At 39.2% G+C, this 17,196-nt stretch overlaps 1 protein-coding gene across 1 annotated transcript in view; it reads right to left on the bottom strand.

The window, feature by feature from the left end:
• igdcc4 (immunoglobulin superfamily, DCC subclass, member 4) overlaps positions 1-17,196 on the bottom strand; it is a 63,897-nt gene that overhangs the window by 7,051 nt on the left and 39,650 nt on the right. The window contains exons 4-17 of the mRNA XM_056758258.1: positions 13,522-13,655; positions 9,948-10,079; positions 8,870-9,022; positions 6,941-7,351; positions 6,218-6,382; positions 5,174-5,311; positions 4,596-4,760; positions 4,209-4,439; positions 3,624-3,725; positions 3,029-3,212; positions 2,492-2,619; positions 1,523-1,693; positions 1,281-1,415; positions 421-523 (exon numbers count right to left, since the gene is read on the bottom strand). Coding sequence (XP_056614236.1) covers positions 421-523; positions 1,281-1,415; positions 1,523-1,693; positions 2,492-2,619; positions 3,029-3,212; positions 3,624-3,725; positions 4,209-4,439; positions 4,596-4,760; positions 5,174-5,311; positions 6,218-6,382; positions 6,941-7,351; positions 8,870-9,022; positions 9,948-10,079; positions 13,522-13,655 — 2,352 coding nt within the window. The remainder of the gene's footprint in view (positions 1-420; positions 524-1,280; positions 1,416-1,522; positions 1,694-2,491; positions 2,620-3,028; positions 3,213-3,623; positions 3,726-4,208; positions 4,440-4,595; positions 4,761-5,173; positions 5,312-6,217; positions 6,383-6,940; positions 7,352-8,869; positions 9,023-9,947; positions 10,080-13,521; positions 13,656-17,196) is intronic.

The raw sequence follows: 17,196 nt of genomic DNA, 5'->3' as shown, positions 1-17,196 counted from the left end.
AGAAGAAGTTGAAAAACCCCAGCCTAAATCGGCTTCAATGAGAGCATTCAGCCATGACTCTGTCATTCAGCTCTCAATACACCACTGCTACAGACAGACGTGCACACGCTCGTTCACTGTGCAACTGAACGTTGTTATTCACCCGTGTCTCATTCTAGATTAAAGCGACATCCAAAAGGTCCTTGAAACTTTTATCATTTGAATACATTGGAGAAGGCATCAAAGGCTTCATTCATTCTAGCCTATTAGGCATTGAATGTGGGAAAATAGATTTCTGCCTGAGCTGTAATTGTATTGTTCTTTGTCTTTAGGGTACTTTAATAATGCATTGTCTATATGGCGAGCGAGCATGATAGCTACACTGCTCCCAAAGAAGCTGTTTAAAGCTAAAGTCTGAAGATGAGCAGCCTTGTACTTTACCTTGTTTTTCCATTGCGGAAACTGACACACATGCAGCACAGGATGCAGAGAAGACCAAGACACACCCCAACGATGATACCAGTCACAGAATGGATATCCAGCTCTACAGGAGAGAGAAAGACAGGAAAGAGAATGATAGATATGTAGAAATAAGTCATCAAGTAATTATAAATAATTAATGCTTACAGTAATTCTGCATAAATTACACTTTACTATAATAATAAAATATTAATTATGATCTAAAAGAATGATACAATAATAATGAAGTGTTCTTGGTGGTGCATATAGATCTGATTCCAGCTCCCCACAGACTCTGTGTGTGTGAGGCTGGACTGAAACACTTCACACTCCCAGTGGGAGTGCCATTAATTGAGTGTCAGTGATGGGCAGAGGCAGATGGCAGTCTTTACACACACGCACACACACACACCTGCGACGCCTCATGTAGATTGATTCACATCAAGTTTATTTTCATTTTAAAGATGACAAGCACAGCAACAGAAAATATTACACACGTAATTCAATTTACTGTAGATGGTAGTGATGCTGATGCGGGTCACTTTCATGTTTAAACATGTCTCTCACACATACAACATGATATTAATATATTCTAACATGTTGATATCTATTTTCTTCTGTTATTTCACAAATTTGTTATACTGTTCTCTCACAGCATTTTGTTGCTGCATTATATCAGTCAGTATTACCAGTCATCACAAATTTCTGATCATATTCCGTCAGGACAATATCTAATAAATGTTTGCTAACCCTAAAACACAACACATGCAATACAAAATTAGAAATAGAGAGGAAATTACTATAAAAAATGAATAATTAATCAAAATGACACTCATACACACCATATTTATTTGGAGGAGTATAGACATCCTTCACAGTAGAAAATGGTCCAACTCCTATTTCAGTGCAGGCCCCCATCTTAAAATAGTAACGCGTGCCACTCTTCAGGCCTTGGACCTCTGCGCTGGTGACAGAGCCTAAGAAGGAGGAGGATGAGACCAGATGTGATTCATAATAGATAAAAGCTATCTTCATGAGAATGTAACAACACATGCTCTTTGTTTGTGTGTGTTTGCAGATTTACCCTTGAGTGTGGTATGTATCCACAGTTGCTCTGGATAGCTAATGTTGCCAGTGTAGAGGATCCGGTAAGTCAAAATGATACCATTTGGCTCAAGTGGAGGGCGCCAGCTTACCAGAACAGAGGATGAGTCCAGCGCACTTAACTGCATGTCCACAGGAGGAGAGGATGGTTCTGAGATAAAAACACATTTATACTGCTACACATAATCAAATACCAAAGACCTAGGGATAAGTGATAATAAATTGTTTTTGCTACTCAACCTACGTTTGTCAACCAAATACTTACATATGTTTACAAAGTTACAAGTAACATAGAAAGCATATGGTTAAAATGTTATTTACCTCAGTTGAATCACATTCATGTGATATTTGTTTTGTACAAAAAATATGCAATGAAAAAAATGATGTATCTATGATATGGGTGAAAAGCATTTATTCATAGTCAGGGTAGTGTTTTCAGAATCGTCACATCCAGTCGATAGATCTCATCAATGGGCATGTGAGCATTAAATATAAGAATTATGTTTCATGAAGAGCCATCCCATCATTTTAATTCACAGAAATCCTACAAAGTATGTTGTCTCAACACAATATGCCCCTCCCTGCCATCACTTGGCCAGACTGACTGACAGCTGAAAACTCTTGGCCAACACGAGGGGCAATTCCATCTGGGCTTTTAATTAAAGCCAATTATCTCCTTACACCTCTCGCTATTAACCCCCCTAGCTGTTGAAATAACACAAACATAAGACTCACACTGACCTCACTGTCATACACTCCCACAATGAATAGACACAAATACACATTCATTGATTATTTCCCACATAGAGGAATAGATGCTCATCCTTGGGTTTATGCTCCAATTTATTTTAGATTTATTCAAAGATCACCGTCACACATTAGCAGACACTACACTCCAGTATGTGGATTTCCTCATTTTCATCACAGGACTGAAACCAGTTGTACTCACTTTCTGGAAGTGTGGACTCCTCCACGGTGCTGCTGAAAGGCCCACTTATATCAACACCATTAGACTGCACAGCCATTTCATAGATGGTGAAAGGCTTCAGTGATGCCAGTAGAATCTCCGGAGAAGAACTGAACACAGTGAGGAAAATGGTTTATTAGGAGTATTTTAAGTATGTTAAAGTTCAAACATTTATCTTTCTTCAGATTAAAAGACTGAAGTCGATGGGTAAACAAGTCAGTCAATGCTGTGTGACCTCGATGTGACTAAAGTGAATTTCTTAAACCCATAATTCTAACACTGGTAAATGAATAAAGACAAGAATGAATGAACTCTAACCTGTAGAGCATCAGTTCTCTCACACATACAACATGATATTAATTCCCAAGGAGCACACAAGTATATACTTAGAGCATCATAAGAAAGTGACAGAGGGGAAAAGTAAACTAACAAGTGAGCATGCGAATGAACAGAACGTCGCCTTCCCTTTGACATAATCTGTGTATACATGAGCATATGGTTTGTGTGTATGTACGGCACCTGGTGTAGTATGAGACCAGCGATGCATTGCGTATTCCTGCTGGGTTGCAGCGTATAGTGTAGTTGATGATGCGCACGTTGCTAAAGCGCGGCTTCTCCCAGCGAAGCCAGATGGAGGAGGAACTGTTCGCACGAGCTCTGACGCTGATGGGCGGCAACGGCGGCATAGAGTTGGGAGTCCGCACTAAGAACACCACATGCACGAATTGCTTACATACGCTTGATACATACTTCATTTTCAAAAATTAAAATTCAACATTTACTCACCCTCTTTTAATTTCAAACCCGTATGAGTTTCTTCCACAGAACACCAAAGAAGATATTTTGAAAAATTGCGTTACGTGGCACCTAAGCACTACCATTAGTTTTGTGTCCATACAAGTGAATGGTGAAGTGAATGGGTGCGAGCGCTGTTCAGTTACCAACTTTCTTCAAAATATCTTCTTTTGTGTTCTGCGGAAGTCATACAGGTTTGAAATGACAAGAGGGTGATTAAATGATGACAGAATTTTCATTGTAGGTGAGGAGATGAAAGGGATATTAAAGGGGTTTCATTTTATATCCCTCTCATCTCCTCACCCGTCCCAACACGCACCTCGCTCTGTGAACTTCTCAGTTTTGCCCTTCCAGATAGCAGGGTAACCTTCAGTTTGTTTATTAAACGCCCAAACCTTCACCTCATACAGCCGATCGGGAGCTGGAACAATCCGACAAAAACAACATCGCATCATCTGTCATTTCAATCTGAGGAGTAGGTCACGTGAGTGATGTGTTCTATACGGTTTGTAAATAGTCTGTGTATTGTGACATGTTGATGCACCATGCATGAATTACTTTACACACTGTTACAGTGATTATTGATTTGATTTAATCTAAATTAAATAGATTTTAATAAAAATACTAATACAAGTAGATGCTGACACCCAAATGTGTAAAGCACTGGGCTACAAGGCAATACATTGAGCAACTGATTTCCTTTTTTTCTCAAATTGTCGTAATTGCTGACATCAACAGAGAATCCCTCTTCGGCTATCAGCTTAATTACCCCTACACAGATTCAGACTCTGCATCTGGCATCACTTAAGCTGATTTGGCAATCTGTCCGTTACATAAGCACTTTAGTTGCAATCAGTTGTGTGTGCTCATAAGTGTATCTGAAAAGTTATTGCTCATCACTCACAGAGGCCCGTGACCTCATAATGTTTAACTCTCTTCCTCAGTTTAATCTGTTGACCCGTCTGGATTCTCTCATTGATCACAGGGCTCTCCTCATTGGTCGGTTTATCTCCGTTCACCTCCTGCCAGGAAAGCTTGTAGCCGGTGATCTGAGTGTGATTGGGTGGTGGCTGCCATGTGACGTGGAGGGAATGCATTTTGGCTCTCACTTTGAGCTCAGTCGGAGCAAAGAGCACTGGGAAAGACAACAGAGGGAATCTATGAGTATAACCCTAAAGTACCCTACAAACTTTTGTATGCTAATTTATGTGGATATGCATTTTTGTATTTTTCTTTATTTTAGTAGACAATGTTATTATTTACATAATACATATTTTATGTTTTTAGTTACCCTGAGTAAGGTTTGGCGTGTGGTGTGTAGCCCACTCAGAAGGCTGACTGAACCCAGCTCGTGTCCCCGCTGCTATCCGCAGCTGGTATGTTTGATTTGGTGTAAGGTCCCTCAGGGTAACCTGTGTTTCGTTCCCACCAACTTCTAAATAGTACATGTGATCCGCTGCGAGACACGCACACACATGTCAGAAAAAACACGCAAGCCATTGGAAATCCTATCTGCAGATGGCTGATAAATATGAACAATGCGAATCTGAATCGAGTTTGATTCTCTTTCTCTTTTTGTGTTACAGCCCGTCAGACCGAATCTGTCTTTTGTTCCACTTTTAATACAGTTGCTCATTAGACATTCAGAGCTCTAATAGAGCAGAAGCAATCAGCCATGTCTCTGTCATTCAGCTCAAAATCCCCCAGACAAACCTGCCTCCCTGCTCGTGCCAACAGATAAAGGCATTCAAATGCCCCCTTTACACATCACTTGTATTTGAGGCGGAGGATTAACACGTTCTCCCAATCTCTCTAACACACACACATCCCTTATAGATGTTAACATCACGGCAGGTGGAGCTGTCTCACCCTGATCCGGTGACCTGTAGTCAATGCGATAGTGCGTGATGGCTCCGCGGCTGAGCTGAGACGAGAGGGGCAGCCACATCACTCTGATATCAGTAGGAGACGTGCTGAGCAGAGATAATTGGGGAGAAGCACTGGGCACTGAAGACACAGTATAGACACACAAAAATAGAATTACAGTCTATTTGTCTAAGTGGCTAAACATAGTACTACTAGCACAACCAATGATCTTATTCTGGAGAGGAGCTTTTTTGATACTTTTCGAAAAATATTTTTGCAATTGGTTAAGGAGCACAAAAAATTGTTTAAATTATTTTAATTTAACACATTTATACAAATACACCACCATTTACTTCTTTGCTGCTCCCATATACATAGTATTAAAAAACAAGTCAGTTAAAGCACAGAAAAGATGTGAACTACTTTAATATTGTTAAAAGGGCATTTTTGGGGTGAAACCCCAAGAAGCTGCTTGGAAAATGGCAAGAGAACACTTCTGCAAATTTTAGGCAAAATCTGACTACATTGAAGATGACACATTATGGTGATACATTATGACAATATTTTGATGTTGATTTGATGTTTTTTCAACTTAATCCTCATGGTTTCCTTTGTGTTATTCTACAGTTTTTATGAGTTTACTATTTTTCTAAAATCAAAAACAATATGAATAAGTCAGTAAGTATCCAAAAACTTTTGACGGGTAGTGTTTTTGTTGTACACAAATAAATAATCTGTCATCCTTTACTCACCCAGTTGTTCAAACTTGTATAAAGTTTGTTGTTCTGCTGGAGAAAAGGATATTTGAAAAAGTTCTGAGGTTCTATTGACTATCATTGCAGGGGAAAAAACTGCTATGGTAGTTAATGTTGCCCCACATTCTTCCAAATATTTTCTTTGGTGTTCAGCAGAACAAAGACATTAATACAGGTAATAAATTGATGGTGAGTAAATTAAGATAGATTTTTTTAATTTTTGGGTGAACTATCCCTGAAATCTGGTTTAAATCGGTACGCTTCATTCCTGACTAACCAAATCAATACTTACCATCCTCTAGCATCTCTATGGTAACGGTCTGTGATGGGCGGCTGGCCCCCATGGGTGAATAGGCCACGACATAGAAAGTGTAGGCTGTGTGAGGGAGCAGCTCCTTTAAATGGAGCTCTGTAGTGTCATTATTCACCGCAAACTGATACTCCATGTTATCTGAGCCTGAAGGCAAACAAACAAATACATACTGTACGTGGAGGCCTATTTGTCACATGGGACATTCTATACACTTTGTTTTAATAAAGTTACAAATATTATATTTATTTTTCTGACAGAATACTGATATTGGGACATCACAAAAGGTCAGCCTGCCGCGTGTAATGAATTAACTTTTTCCTGAGCAATAACACTGAATTTTTTATTACCTTACAGAAGACATATATATTGTTCATGCTTACACAGAAACTTACATTCAAATACAAACCTAGTATTTTCTGAAGGGAAAAGTGTGACAATAGCCCTAGTATAGTTGCGTTGGGTAAAAACATACATTTAAAAACAAAAGAGCATCTTTTGGAATAACATAAAGCTCAGAAATACTTTAACTAACAACAGGATTTTTGTCTTTGGACAGATCCATAACTAACAGCACTCATGAGACAAACTGCAGGTCAAACAGGGACTTAGCCTACTGTTAAAAAAGTAAAAGAGGGGAAAGCTTGGTGTGGGAAATTATTTTACAAAACTGCGTTGCAAAATATACATACAACCGGCTCTTACCTGCCGTGCGTTGGTAATGCACAGAGAAGCCGATTATCTGGTCGCTGTTGTGTTCAGGTGGTTCCCAGGTGAGCAGCGCGGATGTGCTAGAGTGGGGCGTGGCCACCAAGTGGCGTGGAGGGCTAGGCAACCCCTCCCTCACAATGACGGAGAGCTTGGCAGTGGCGCAGGCTGTACCCAGGCTGTTGGCAGCAATACACTGGTAGTATCCTGCATCATCCAGCCGCAGCTGGTTGATCAGCAGAACTCCAGGGTTCTGAGTCTTAACTCGGGCATTAGACTGGACCTCCTCTCCATTCTTCAACCATCGCAGGGTGGGGGGAGGATCACCGGAACTGTTACACACAAAGCGAGCAGTATTTCCGCGGGACAGAGACACTGCCTCTGGAGGCTGGAGGATGATTGGCGGAGCTGGTGAAAGAAATGAGAGAGAGAGAATATTGCTTACACCATTGTTTACAGGCGTGCAAATACAGCCATATTGACTGGAACAGAGACACTAAAATGACTGTGAGAATTCTGAATTATTGTGTGAATGTATAAAACAAAAAAAAAGAATACAATTTTGTAAACAACAGTTTTATATTATAGTATCATGTTTTTGCAAAGCATACTGCAAACTGGTGTCTCACCTCAAGAGAGTAATAAAAGCACTCAGGCTTTTATTGTGATCTTGAACCTCAACATAAAACATCACAATCCTTCTGTTTTTTATTTATTTAAAGATTTTTATTGTTAAAATGTCTGTTTATGTTTCAACCACCTGGCAGAAGCAGATATAGGGCTAGAACATATTGGTACTTGGTGGAAATGATTCCCAAGACATCCCAGAGCACTATCAGTACAACACGCCCGAATCTTGTCTAATACACAAATGGTGTGAATATTTTTTTAAACATAAGAAAACAAAATAAGAGTTTAATAGATGAGAGACAATTCAGCCCTTCACCCAAAGCAAGTGCTGGTTGTTTGCCTGTGTGATCATATTATCATCACAAGCTCTCATGTACCACAGTACATCAATGGTGTTGTCAGGAACTTCAAATAATATCATGGTACATTATTACAGTAACATCAAGCATACCCATAAAACCATTTGAAGTATCCTATTTTATAGAAAACAACATTTGTAGTATGGTGTGTTCATTTACTCACCCTCAAGTTGTTTCAAATCTGTATAAATTCCTCTGTTCTGATGAGCACAGAGAAAGATATTTGGAAGAATGCTTGTAACCAAACAGTTCTTGGTGACCATTGACTACCATAGTAGGAAAATGTCTTTGTTCGATTGAACACAAGAGGGTTTGTAAAATATAGGAAAGCAAAAAGTTCTTTGCCACTTTTGACCATTCTTATATTTTTCCTGCTATGGTTGGAATGACTACAGAATATATCCAAAAGCAAAGATCAACAAATTGTTGTTAATGTATGCTTTAGTTTCTGCTCGCTATGATTATTTTATATAATAAAACCTATTTGCTGATACAATGTAGTTTAGTAGTAATTTTGTCTAATTTCATACTTGAAAAGATTAGTGTTTTGTCCATTTTGTACAATTATACACATAATCTGATGCCTTAATCTAACCTGGTGGGGAATATTGTACAAATACACCCCCCACAACAGTGGCTTCTGTGGTAATATAAAATATATTTGATAAATCCTATATAAATCTCTGTAGGTCAACCATCCATTTCTTTTCACCTGAAAGGTTATTGATTTTACCCGAGACAATTAGTGGCATGCTAAAGATAGACAATTATTTCAAAACCTACAAATGAATTAACAGACAAATTCTGCTACCCAATAAAATGTAGAAAAAGTGTGTTTGAAAAATGTTTGTTTCAATTTATAACAGCCGACATATTCCCCACAATATATCAGACTGAATGTGGAAGATCAAATATAATAAAAAGGAAACGCAGTTACCTAGTACTCGAAGCTCAGCAGGAGCGGAAACGAAATCTCTGGTCTTGGGTTTGTTGGCACGACACACATACACTCCAGCATGGTGACTGCGGGTGTCAGGAATTACTAGGTTGGTTGCCAGGACAACCACATCTGTATCTATAGGCTTCCCATCTATACTTCCCAGAGAAGTGGGTGTGTAAAAGAGAGCAAAATATATGAGGAAAATATTTATTTAAAAAATTCAGTTAACACTGAGCAAATATCCAGACATGGACAATTTCTTGAAGCAACTATCCAATTAAAAGCTAAGCACAGATAAGATACTTGTAGAAGTATAACATATTTATCAAGATAAAGCTTACATGGTGCTCTAAGACTCTTATGATATGTTAAACCGTCAAGCTAAATGTTTCACACAGATGCAGAATATGGAGCGTACTGGTGTGCAATATACATCAGCATCCAGCAGAGGTCAGTAGTACATCACTAAGGGATCTATAGAGAGCATAAATGATTTCTAGACACTGACCGTCTGCAGCTGCCATATTAGCACACAAACAAAGAAAAAGACACCTCACACAATTAACAGTGTCTTGTTCATTTTCTATGAAACCTAATAAGATTAATTCTCTCAGTTATACAATCTTTTGCTCAATTTGAGAGGAAAGAGGACCCAATAAGGTCCGTTATGAATATGATTGAGTAGTAGGGGTGGGTTGGCGATTGGGACGTCTGCTGCAGCAGACTATCTATGAGGCAAACACTGAAGATCACTGAAAAGGCAGAATTTGTGTGGTTTGCTTTGAGTGTTCTATATAAGAACTCAAATTTTCAGCTACAGAAAATCAGAAATGTTTTCTGAGTGATTGTTTATGGATTTCTCAAAAGTGTTTAAATGTACTTTAAAATGTACTACCCAATCAACAAACAAGCAAGATTTGAGTGCATATAAAGTTTTGATTTGAAACCACCCGATCTGAGCAACAACTCTGATTGCTACAGGTAACAGGGATAACAGATACAACTGAATATCTGAGAACTAGGAAGTAGGGGATGTGTGTGCCTGATATTTCTATCTATACACTTTGTGCCTTACCTTGTCTGCTCCACGAAACGAAAGGTTTGGGCTCACCCAGAGCCATGCACTCCATCACAGCCGGCCGACCCATGACCACTGTAGAGTTCAGTGGCGGAGCGACAATAACCACCCCGCTCTCCTGAGACAGACCTGTGTAAATATTAAAGACACAGATTATGTTTGTGCGTGCATACGGGTTTGGATGCATTTGAAAAGGTCTTTAATTTAAAACTACTTAATTTAGATTTTTACTTAACAACTATTGTTCTTGTTAACTGTAAATGTTTAGTTCCAAGCATTCTTCCAAATATCTTTTTGTGTTCGTCAGTACAAATTCATTTATACCGATTTGGAGCAACTCGAAGATGAGCAAATAGTGACAGAATGTTTATTTTTGGGTGAACCTGTTTTTCATTCTCTCATGAGAAGTAAAAGACAGACAAACAGAGAAACATGATATTGGCGGTGTATAAATTAGAAACAACGATGAACAATCACAGGCAAAGTTTTTTGTGAGACACAGTTTATGGCCTTTAGGTTGCAGCTAACGTACATAAATGAAAATGGCCCTGCATTATAAATGTAATAGAAGACCTGTTCGAGAGCCACAGTTGATGAAACCTGTGTGAATGCACCCGGAAGACATAATCATAATGAGCTAAAATGTGTGTGTCTATGTATATTGTACATCACAAATGTATCACCCCTGTAGACATATAGCAGCAATCTCATATGCACTACACCAAGGGATTTAAAATGGGTCAGATAACTGTGTGAGGCAACAGGGTGCCCCAGGTGAGAGCTGTGTGTGTGTGTGTGTGTGTACGCCAGCTGAAATGTGTCTGTGTGGCTTTAAATAACCCTGATACTGAACGAAATTATAAGCCGTGAAATCATGCTGAATATCTGTTTGAATAACTGCATAAAACTGCATATGCTTCTCATTGCTCACAGATATAATGTTTGCCGTAAGGCTTTTTCGAAGCTAAAGTGAGAGAATTATGCCATTTAGCTATTATCAAGCAGACTACCAATGAATCACTCAAATTCATTTATATTGCCACTGAAGGCACAAAAGATGTCTCCTTCTTTACTTTCAGAATACTTTTTTGGCATAAATGTTTTATGTAGACCATTTATTCCAAAAACATTCACACAAATGAAGGACAAAACTGAAGAAAACGTTCTCCATTATGACCCTAAATACCACAGTGAAAGAGAAAGTGTGCCACGGCCTTAACTAAAAGGTGTAATGAACTGGCCTTTTTTATTGTTTTACACTGTTGTATGAGGTATACTTTTGACGTTTGCATGGTTTCTACATTTAAAAACATGAAAATCAATAAGTAGTAGTAAATTTTCCACCTGGGTTTTGAGACCGGCTCGATATACGCTCGGTTTTACTGGGCGTGACGCGTTGAACCCCACTGTTATGATTGAATAGCAGTTTGCGTATTAAACTTAGTTGGAGCCTTCTGTGAACTTGGTTAGACATGTAACGTCAGGTTACACAGCCCTATTTTGCACAGGATAAGTATTATCTGGGGACCTCATGTGATTTAGAAATGACCTCCCCACATCAGTGTTTCACGTGGCGCATAAGTGAAGCCTGTGATTATACAAAAATTTTCTGACTTATTTCCCGGATGTGATGGCAAGGCTTTGCCTATAGTTTGTATAGCCCATATTTGTGTGGTGTTTAATGATATATGACCGTATCTGTCATCATTTGAGATCCGTGAACGTGAACCGGACAGAAGATCACAGCTGAGATCTCAAATGTTTTAAGAGTTTCCATGATTAATAAAAAAACGGCAGACTCCCGGCAAAAACAACAGTGTTGGCAGTTATGGATATGAACCAGCACCCTAAATGATATCAAAACACTTAAAAACAGCCTCCATTATTCGCAAACGGTGGATAAACCTGAAAATGGTATACGAGCCCGCCAAATCACAGAGATGGCGATTTCAGACATTCGCACGGGCTTAAAATCACAGACAACCTCTGTGATTATTACAAATGACTAGAGGTCCTCAGGTAATACTTTTCGCGTGCGAATAGGCCTCGGGGCACATTAAGCGATCTCTAACAAAGCAATAATGACGCATAGTACAAAATGTTGTACTCGCATAAGATTGCTGCGCCATTCCTATCGGATCCAATATTGAAAGCACATTACTGCCTTTTAATTTTAGTCTCTCCGCAAATCCTGCATTGACTTATGCCTTGTACACAAAGGAATCCGCGTTGAAATGAAGCGACCAAACGCTCAATGTTATACCGCATTACTAATGTCGGAATCCAAAGGAATGTTATGCAGCAACTCTATTCTTCCACAACCAGGCACTGACAGCACAATATTTTGCGATCTTAAACGGCATGTTTATTCCTTGCTCGCTCTATCTGGTTCTGCGCAACTTGTGTTACTTCAGTACTGTCATGCGCGAACCATTGGGCGGGGCGATAAGTAGTCGTTGGAGGTGGAGTTCAACCTATCAATGACGTCTTAATTCATGAGACCTTTAAATAGTGTCATAGTCAGCACAGACTCTTTCTTCCCTCAGAAGTGTTTGTGTCTGCCGATTACTGTGAGGATCTGTGCTTTGCGTCTCTAATATATCTCTTTTTATGTCTAATCTGTGTCTCCCTCTCTTCCATACCAAGACTTTCCATTTAAGTCATTGCGTCTTCCTCCATAAAAGAAGTTGTCTGTGTGCGGTTTGAAAAGGGAGAGAAACAGCTTTACTGAGTGTGAGATATAAATAAGAGGGATGAAAGAAATAAATGAGTGAGATGAATGTGGAACAATTAGAAACATGGCTCAAAGGGTGGATGTGCGCGACAAAATGCAACTGCACAGAAAATCATTCAGGCTTGGTTGTACCTGCTAACACAAGAGCATAATGAAAACAACTAAAGGTCAGGAGGGATATTTGTCTTTGAGAGGTGTATGTGTGGGGGGCACAAGACAGAAACTGACTGCACAACATTACCGATTAGTCTCCTGCGTCGCCCCACTCTCCCTTTCATTTGATTTTGTTCTTTATCTCTCTAGCTTTCTCTCTTTGTTCCTCATCTCATTCTTTGTTTTTTCTTTTTTTATCGCCATCCCTACCCGAGCCTCCACTACCCCCCATCCTCCCCCTCCATTTCATCAGCCCAGTGGCCTTAAGGACAGAAGGAAATCAATTCCGCCTGCAACATAGACCACCTCTGCAAAGGGCAAACACACTACCAAAAGTGCCACTGCAGATGGTCAAACTTTAATAGAATAGTTCAGAGTTCTTCCCAAATTAAAGTCATTTAAAAAAAAAAGCTGTTACATGGTTTTAGAAGCCATGGGATACGTTGCACTTTTTGTACTCGTACAGCGTGATGCTTTTCAGTCATTTTTTAACTGAAGCCTTAAAATGAAATTAAGGACATTATAGTCGTTTCTAGAAAACGCTCAATGAATTCTTCCAGCGTGCATTTTCAAAGGTCTCCACGGCCACAAATGACTCATGAGGTGAATGAGTCTATGTAATGTGGATAAATGGCGAATAAGCAAAGGACAAGTATAATGAGATCATTGGTATTTATGCTTTACCTGGGCTGACTTTGAGAGATGCATCTTGACTAAAGCGCTTGCGGGCAGTGTTGAAGGCCACACAGCGGTACATGCCTTCATCTTCCTTAGTGACCCCTAAGATCTGCAGGACCCCATTAGGGAGAGATATGTACCTGTAAGAGAGAGAGAAAGATTTAACAGCCCTTCAAATTCAAAACAATCATTGATCAAGAAATGTAAGTACATAAGTAATGCCAAAAGGAAAACAAAAAGAGAGAAAAAAGCTGAAACTACATATAGGTTTTTCTGAAAAACAATATTAATATCTTTCTTAAATGTCATGCTATTTTAGCTTATCCCGTTAAAAGTTAAATATTCTACAACTTGTGGTTGAGTAATTCACAACAGAATTTTCATTTTTAGGTGGTGTATCCTTTTAAATTGAGCTGAAATTCACCCTTTTCAAGTGGTCATATTGAGCATTGCATTTCTCCCCATTCACCCAAACCAAAATTGAGACAAAGGTACACTATTATGCACAATACACAAAAATAAACACACCAGGGAAAAGCTGACTTTCAACACACACAGTGCATTTGACACTTTGCCAAACAATAATTGACTGCCCATTCCACTACTGAGTTATTTACTGTATCCACTTCTACACACACCACCGCTTCTAATTTATATCTCTTTTTCATTAACTCTGTATTTCTCTGTCTTTTGACACTTTTACTTTAACTGAATGTGCACAGTATACATAAAAGGTATGCCATTTCACTTTCTTACATATAAGCTTCAAATGCATTGGCAATACATTTTTTCATAGAAACACTAAGAAAACAACTCCCTCAGTTCACCAGCATTTCTATATAAAGCCCAAAAGATACTTAAAACACGAAGAGACTGACTGTCTTCTGTCTGACGCTTCATAAAGGCAGATGTGGGTGTGTTTGATGTCTTCCACCAAACTGAAGTTATCTATAGCTCTATAGTATCTATAGGAGCTATTCCTCATAGCATCAAGCATCAGGATTTTGAACAAATATCAGAACTCAACAAACACATGTTATATTAAAGACATATAGAGCAGGGGAATAAAAAAAAGAAAAGAGATATAGAATACAAATAAACAAAGCAGGAAGTTTGCATCTCCTAAAGTCTATATCATACATTGACTCCATTCACCTTCTGGTCTCTCAGTCTCTCAGTTTTTCTCTGCTTGACTACTGTCGTGTTTGAGGTTTGTGCTCCCACCAGTATTCATTCCACAGTTGTTCTTCCCTCCAAAGGACTACTTTCAATTCTCCTTCTTCAGGAATTATATTTTAGGCCATTAATCTTGTAGGCTCATCCCCAAGAGCAAGACATTCCGTCACAAAGGCCACAAAGACCAAGGCTGGGTGAAATTGTGCATACATGTGTGTGAGTGACCGGCACTGTTGTAGAATTCATCAGGGGTAATAGGGTTCAGCTGAGGACAGTGCTACAACGGAGCCACACCTCCAATGGCTAGGAACTGTCTCAACTGTGCTTGGGATGTAAATTAGAGAGTGACTGCAGCAGCCGCCAGAACATGACAGCGTGTATTAATGCTCGGCTAATGTGCGAGCGTGTTCTCATTAATATGGAGGAGGGCTGTTGATACAAAAGACGCTTTTCGCCAAAATAAAAGAACGTTTCTAAAGCAGACAGGGAATGATCCTGGAGACAGGTTTCTAAACAATCTGTCTTGCTTTTCAAGTGCCTTCGCATTTGTGATTCGGAAGCGCTACAGCCTTCTAACAGCTACATAAAAAGGTGCACAGTGACAACTTCTCGAGATATAAAACTGAGAATTCGGTGTCTGCACATCGTACCGCCACGCATTTGGGAAAACGTACCAGAAATTGAAGGTGGAGGGCTAAAATCTCCAAGTGATGCAACCAGGAGACATTTTCTGTGGCCCATTTTAAAAGTCTTTCCTATCTAAAACTTCCATTTGGTAAAATGGATCTGAATACTTTTTGTAAGCACCATTTCTCGACACAACTTCACACAAAATCTTGTGCTCTTCTAATGGCAAGTGGGCTCTTACTAAATCCTTGTTGTTTCAAGTCTGACATCATCACGCAGCCGTGTTTTTTGGCAAGTTTAGGATTGTAAGTTTAGATAGTTAGGGTGTGGGTTAGGATAAGGGTTTCATAAGACTAGAAACGGCAAGGATTTAGTCAAAATCAACAAGCCATGCGCACAGATCTGACTCGAAAAACCAAGGATTTATTGAGAGACGTCTGAGGTGTTTTCGCTGTTGGTCCTTGACCAAAGTCTTGTTGTTAGCGCACCTTGTCTGCATTGTGTTGTGTAGTGTCCGTGCTGCTACAACAAGAAGATGAAGGATGGAAAGAAACCATGTTGGGTAGTGTATGTGCCATAGCATTTCAAGTAGTCTCAATCTCATAGTGTCAGCTCGGCTTTATACTGGTCAATTCCTCCAGGACTGGCAATCGCAGAATGTAGCAGAATGTTAATACTTGCTGCATTTTGCAACATGTCGACACTCACCTTGCATTTCATTTTTATATTTTCTATAGTGAGATTCAAAAATACTGTAGCACCTAGGAATTTTACTATAGTAAATACTCTCCAATACTACAGTGATGAGAGTTACTGCATCATTTGTAGATTAAAATCTGTGTTCTGTTTAAATGCAATTGAAAAGATTAAAATAAATTAAGATAGGACAGATTCAAACAAAACTAGATGGGCACTGCATTTTAAAGAATTATTAATGAAGTTCATGGACGTTTACTTTGGAGTGAATTTGAAATTAAGGGTAAAAGGTTTTTTCTGCATTCTTACTGGTCCAAATGAGGCACGTTTATTGTGTGTAGGTAAGAATTTGAGTGTCTGGTTTAATTTTACATATTTGTACGTACTTAGTGTCACTGTTATAAACCCATATTAAGTACATGTAACCACCAGTATTTTGTTGGGCAAGTATACTGTAAGTGATCATACTGTGAAATAAAGTGCGAACAGTACAATGTTCTGTCCCAACTCAAAACGTCAACTCGATTCTCTTTCTCCTGTCACTCCTTGATCCAGCCCTGGCCCACCATCAAGCTCCCAGCTGTATCCCATCTGCACATCCAGCATCATTCATAATCACCACTTGCACTCCTCCTACTGCCAACTGGTAAGATTACCGCCTCATTCTTCACCTACACTCATAATTAGCATTTGTGTGTGCATGCAAGTTCATTTGTGTACGTTTGAATGACTTTAAACATGCAAGCCAGAAGACGATAGGTAGCGTTGTGGTTGTGAAGTTTTTTTCTTCATTGCCTGAACATCTCAGCTGTTTTTCCTTTTCACTCTCACCTTCAGCTTGCTCACAGGGGGGTCGTGAGGGACAAGTTTTGTTTAAAACTGCTTAAGAACAACAGGTATTGGAATAGGCGCCAATGAAACAGAATTTAAGGTAATTCACGTTAAATAAAAGCTGTATAAAAATGCAATGCTCCAAAGAAATACAAGGCTGGGGAACACGAGAATATGATCATGTCCATCTTCTATAAACTGTTTCTGAGATGGACACAGTAATAAGATGCATGTTTTTGATGAAAATACGAAGAGAAACTACAGAGTCTCTGAGTGCAAATGAGTTTAAGTGTGCGTCTAGCCGTCACATTATCTCTAACCCTGCTCCTGGAGAGCTACCGTCCTGCAGAC

The sequence above is a fragment of the Triplophysa dalaica genome, chromosome 1 (genome assembly GCF_015846415.1).
Source record: "Triplophysa dalaica isolate WHDGS20190420 chromosome 1, ASM1584641v1, whole genome shotgun sequence".
NCBI lineage: Eukaryota > Metazoa > Chordata > Actinopteri > Cypriniformes > Nemacheilidae > Triplophysa > Triplophysa dalaica.
The sequence above is the reverse complement of the archived record's forward strand: the minus strand, read 5'-3'. Positions and strand labels throughout refer to the sequence as shown.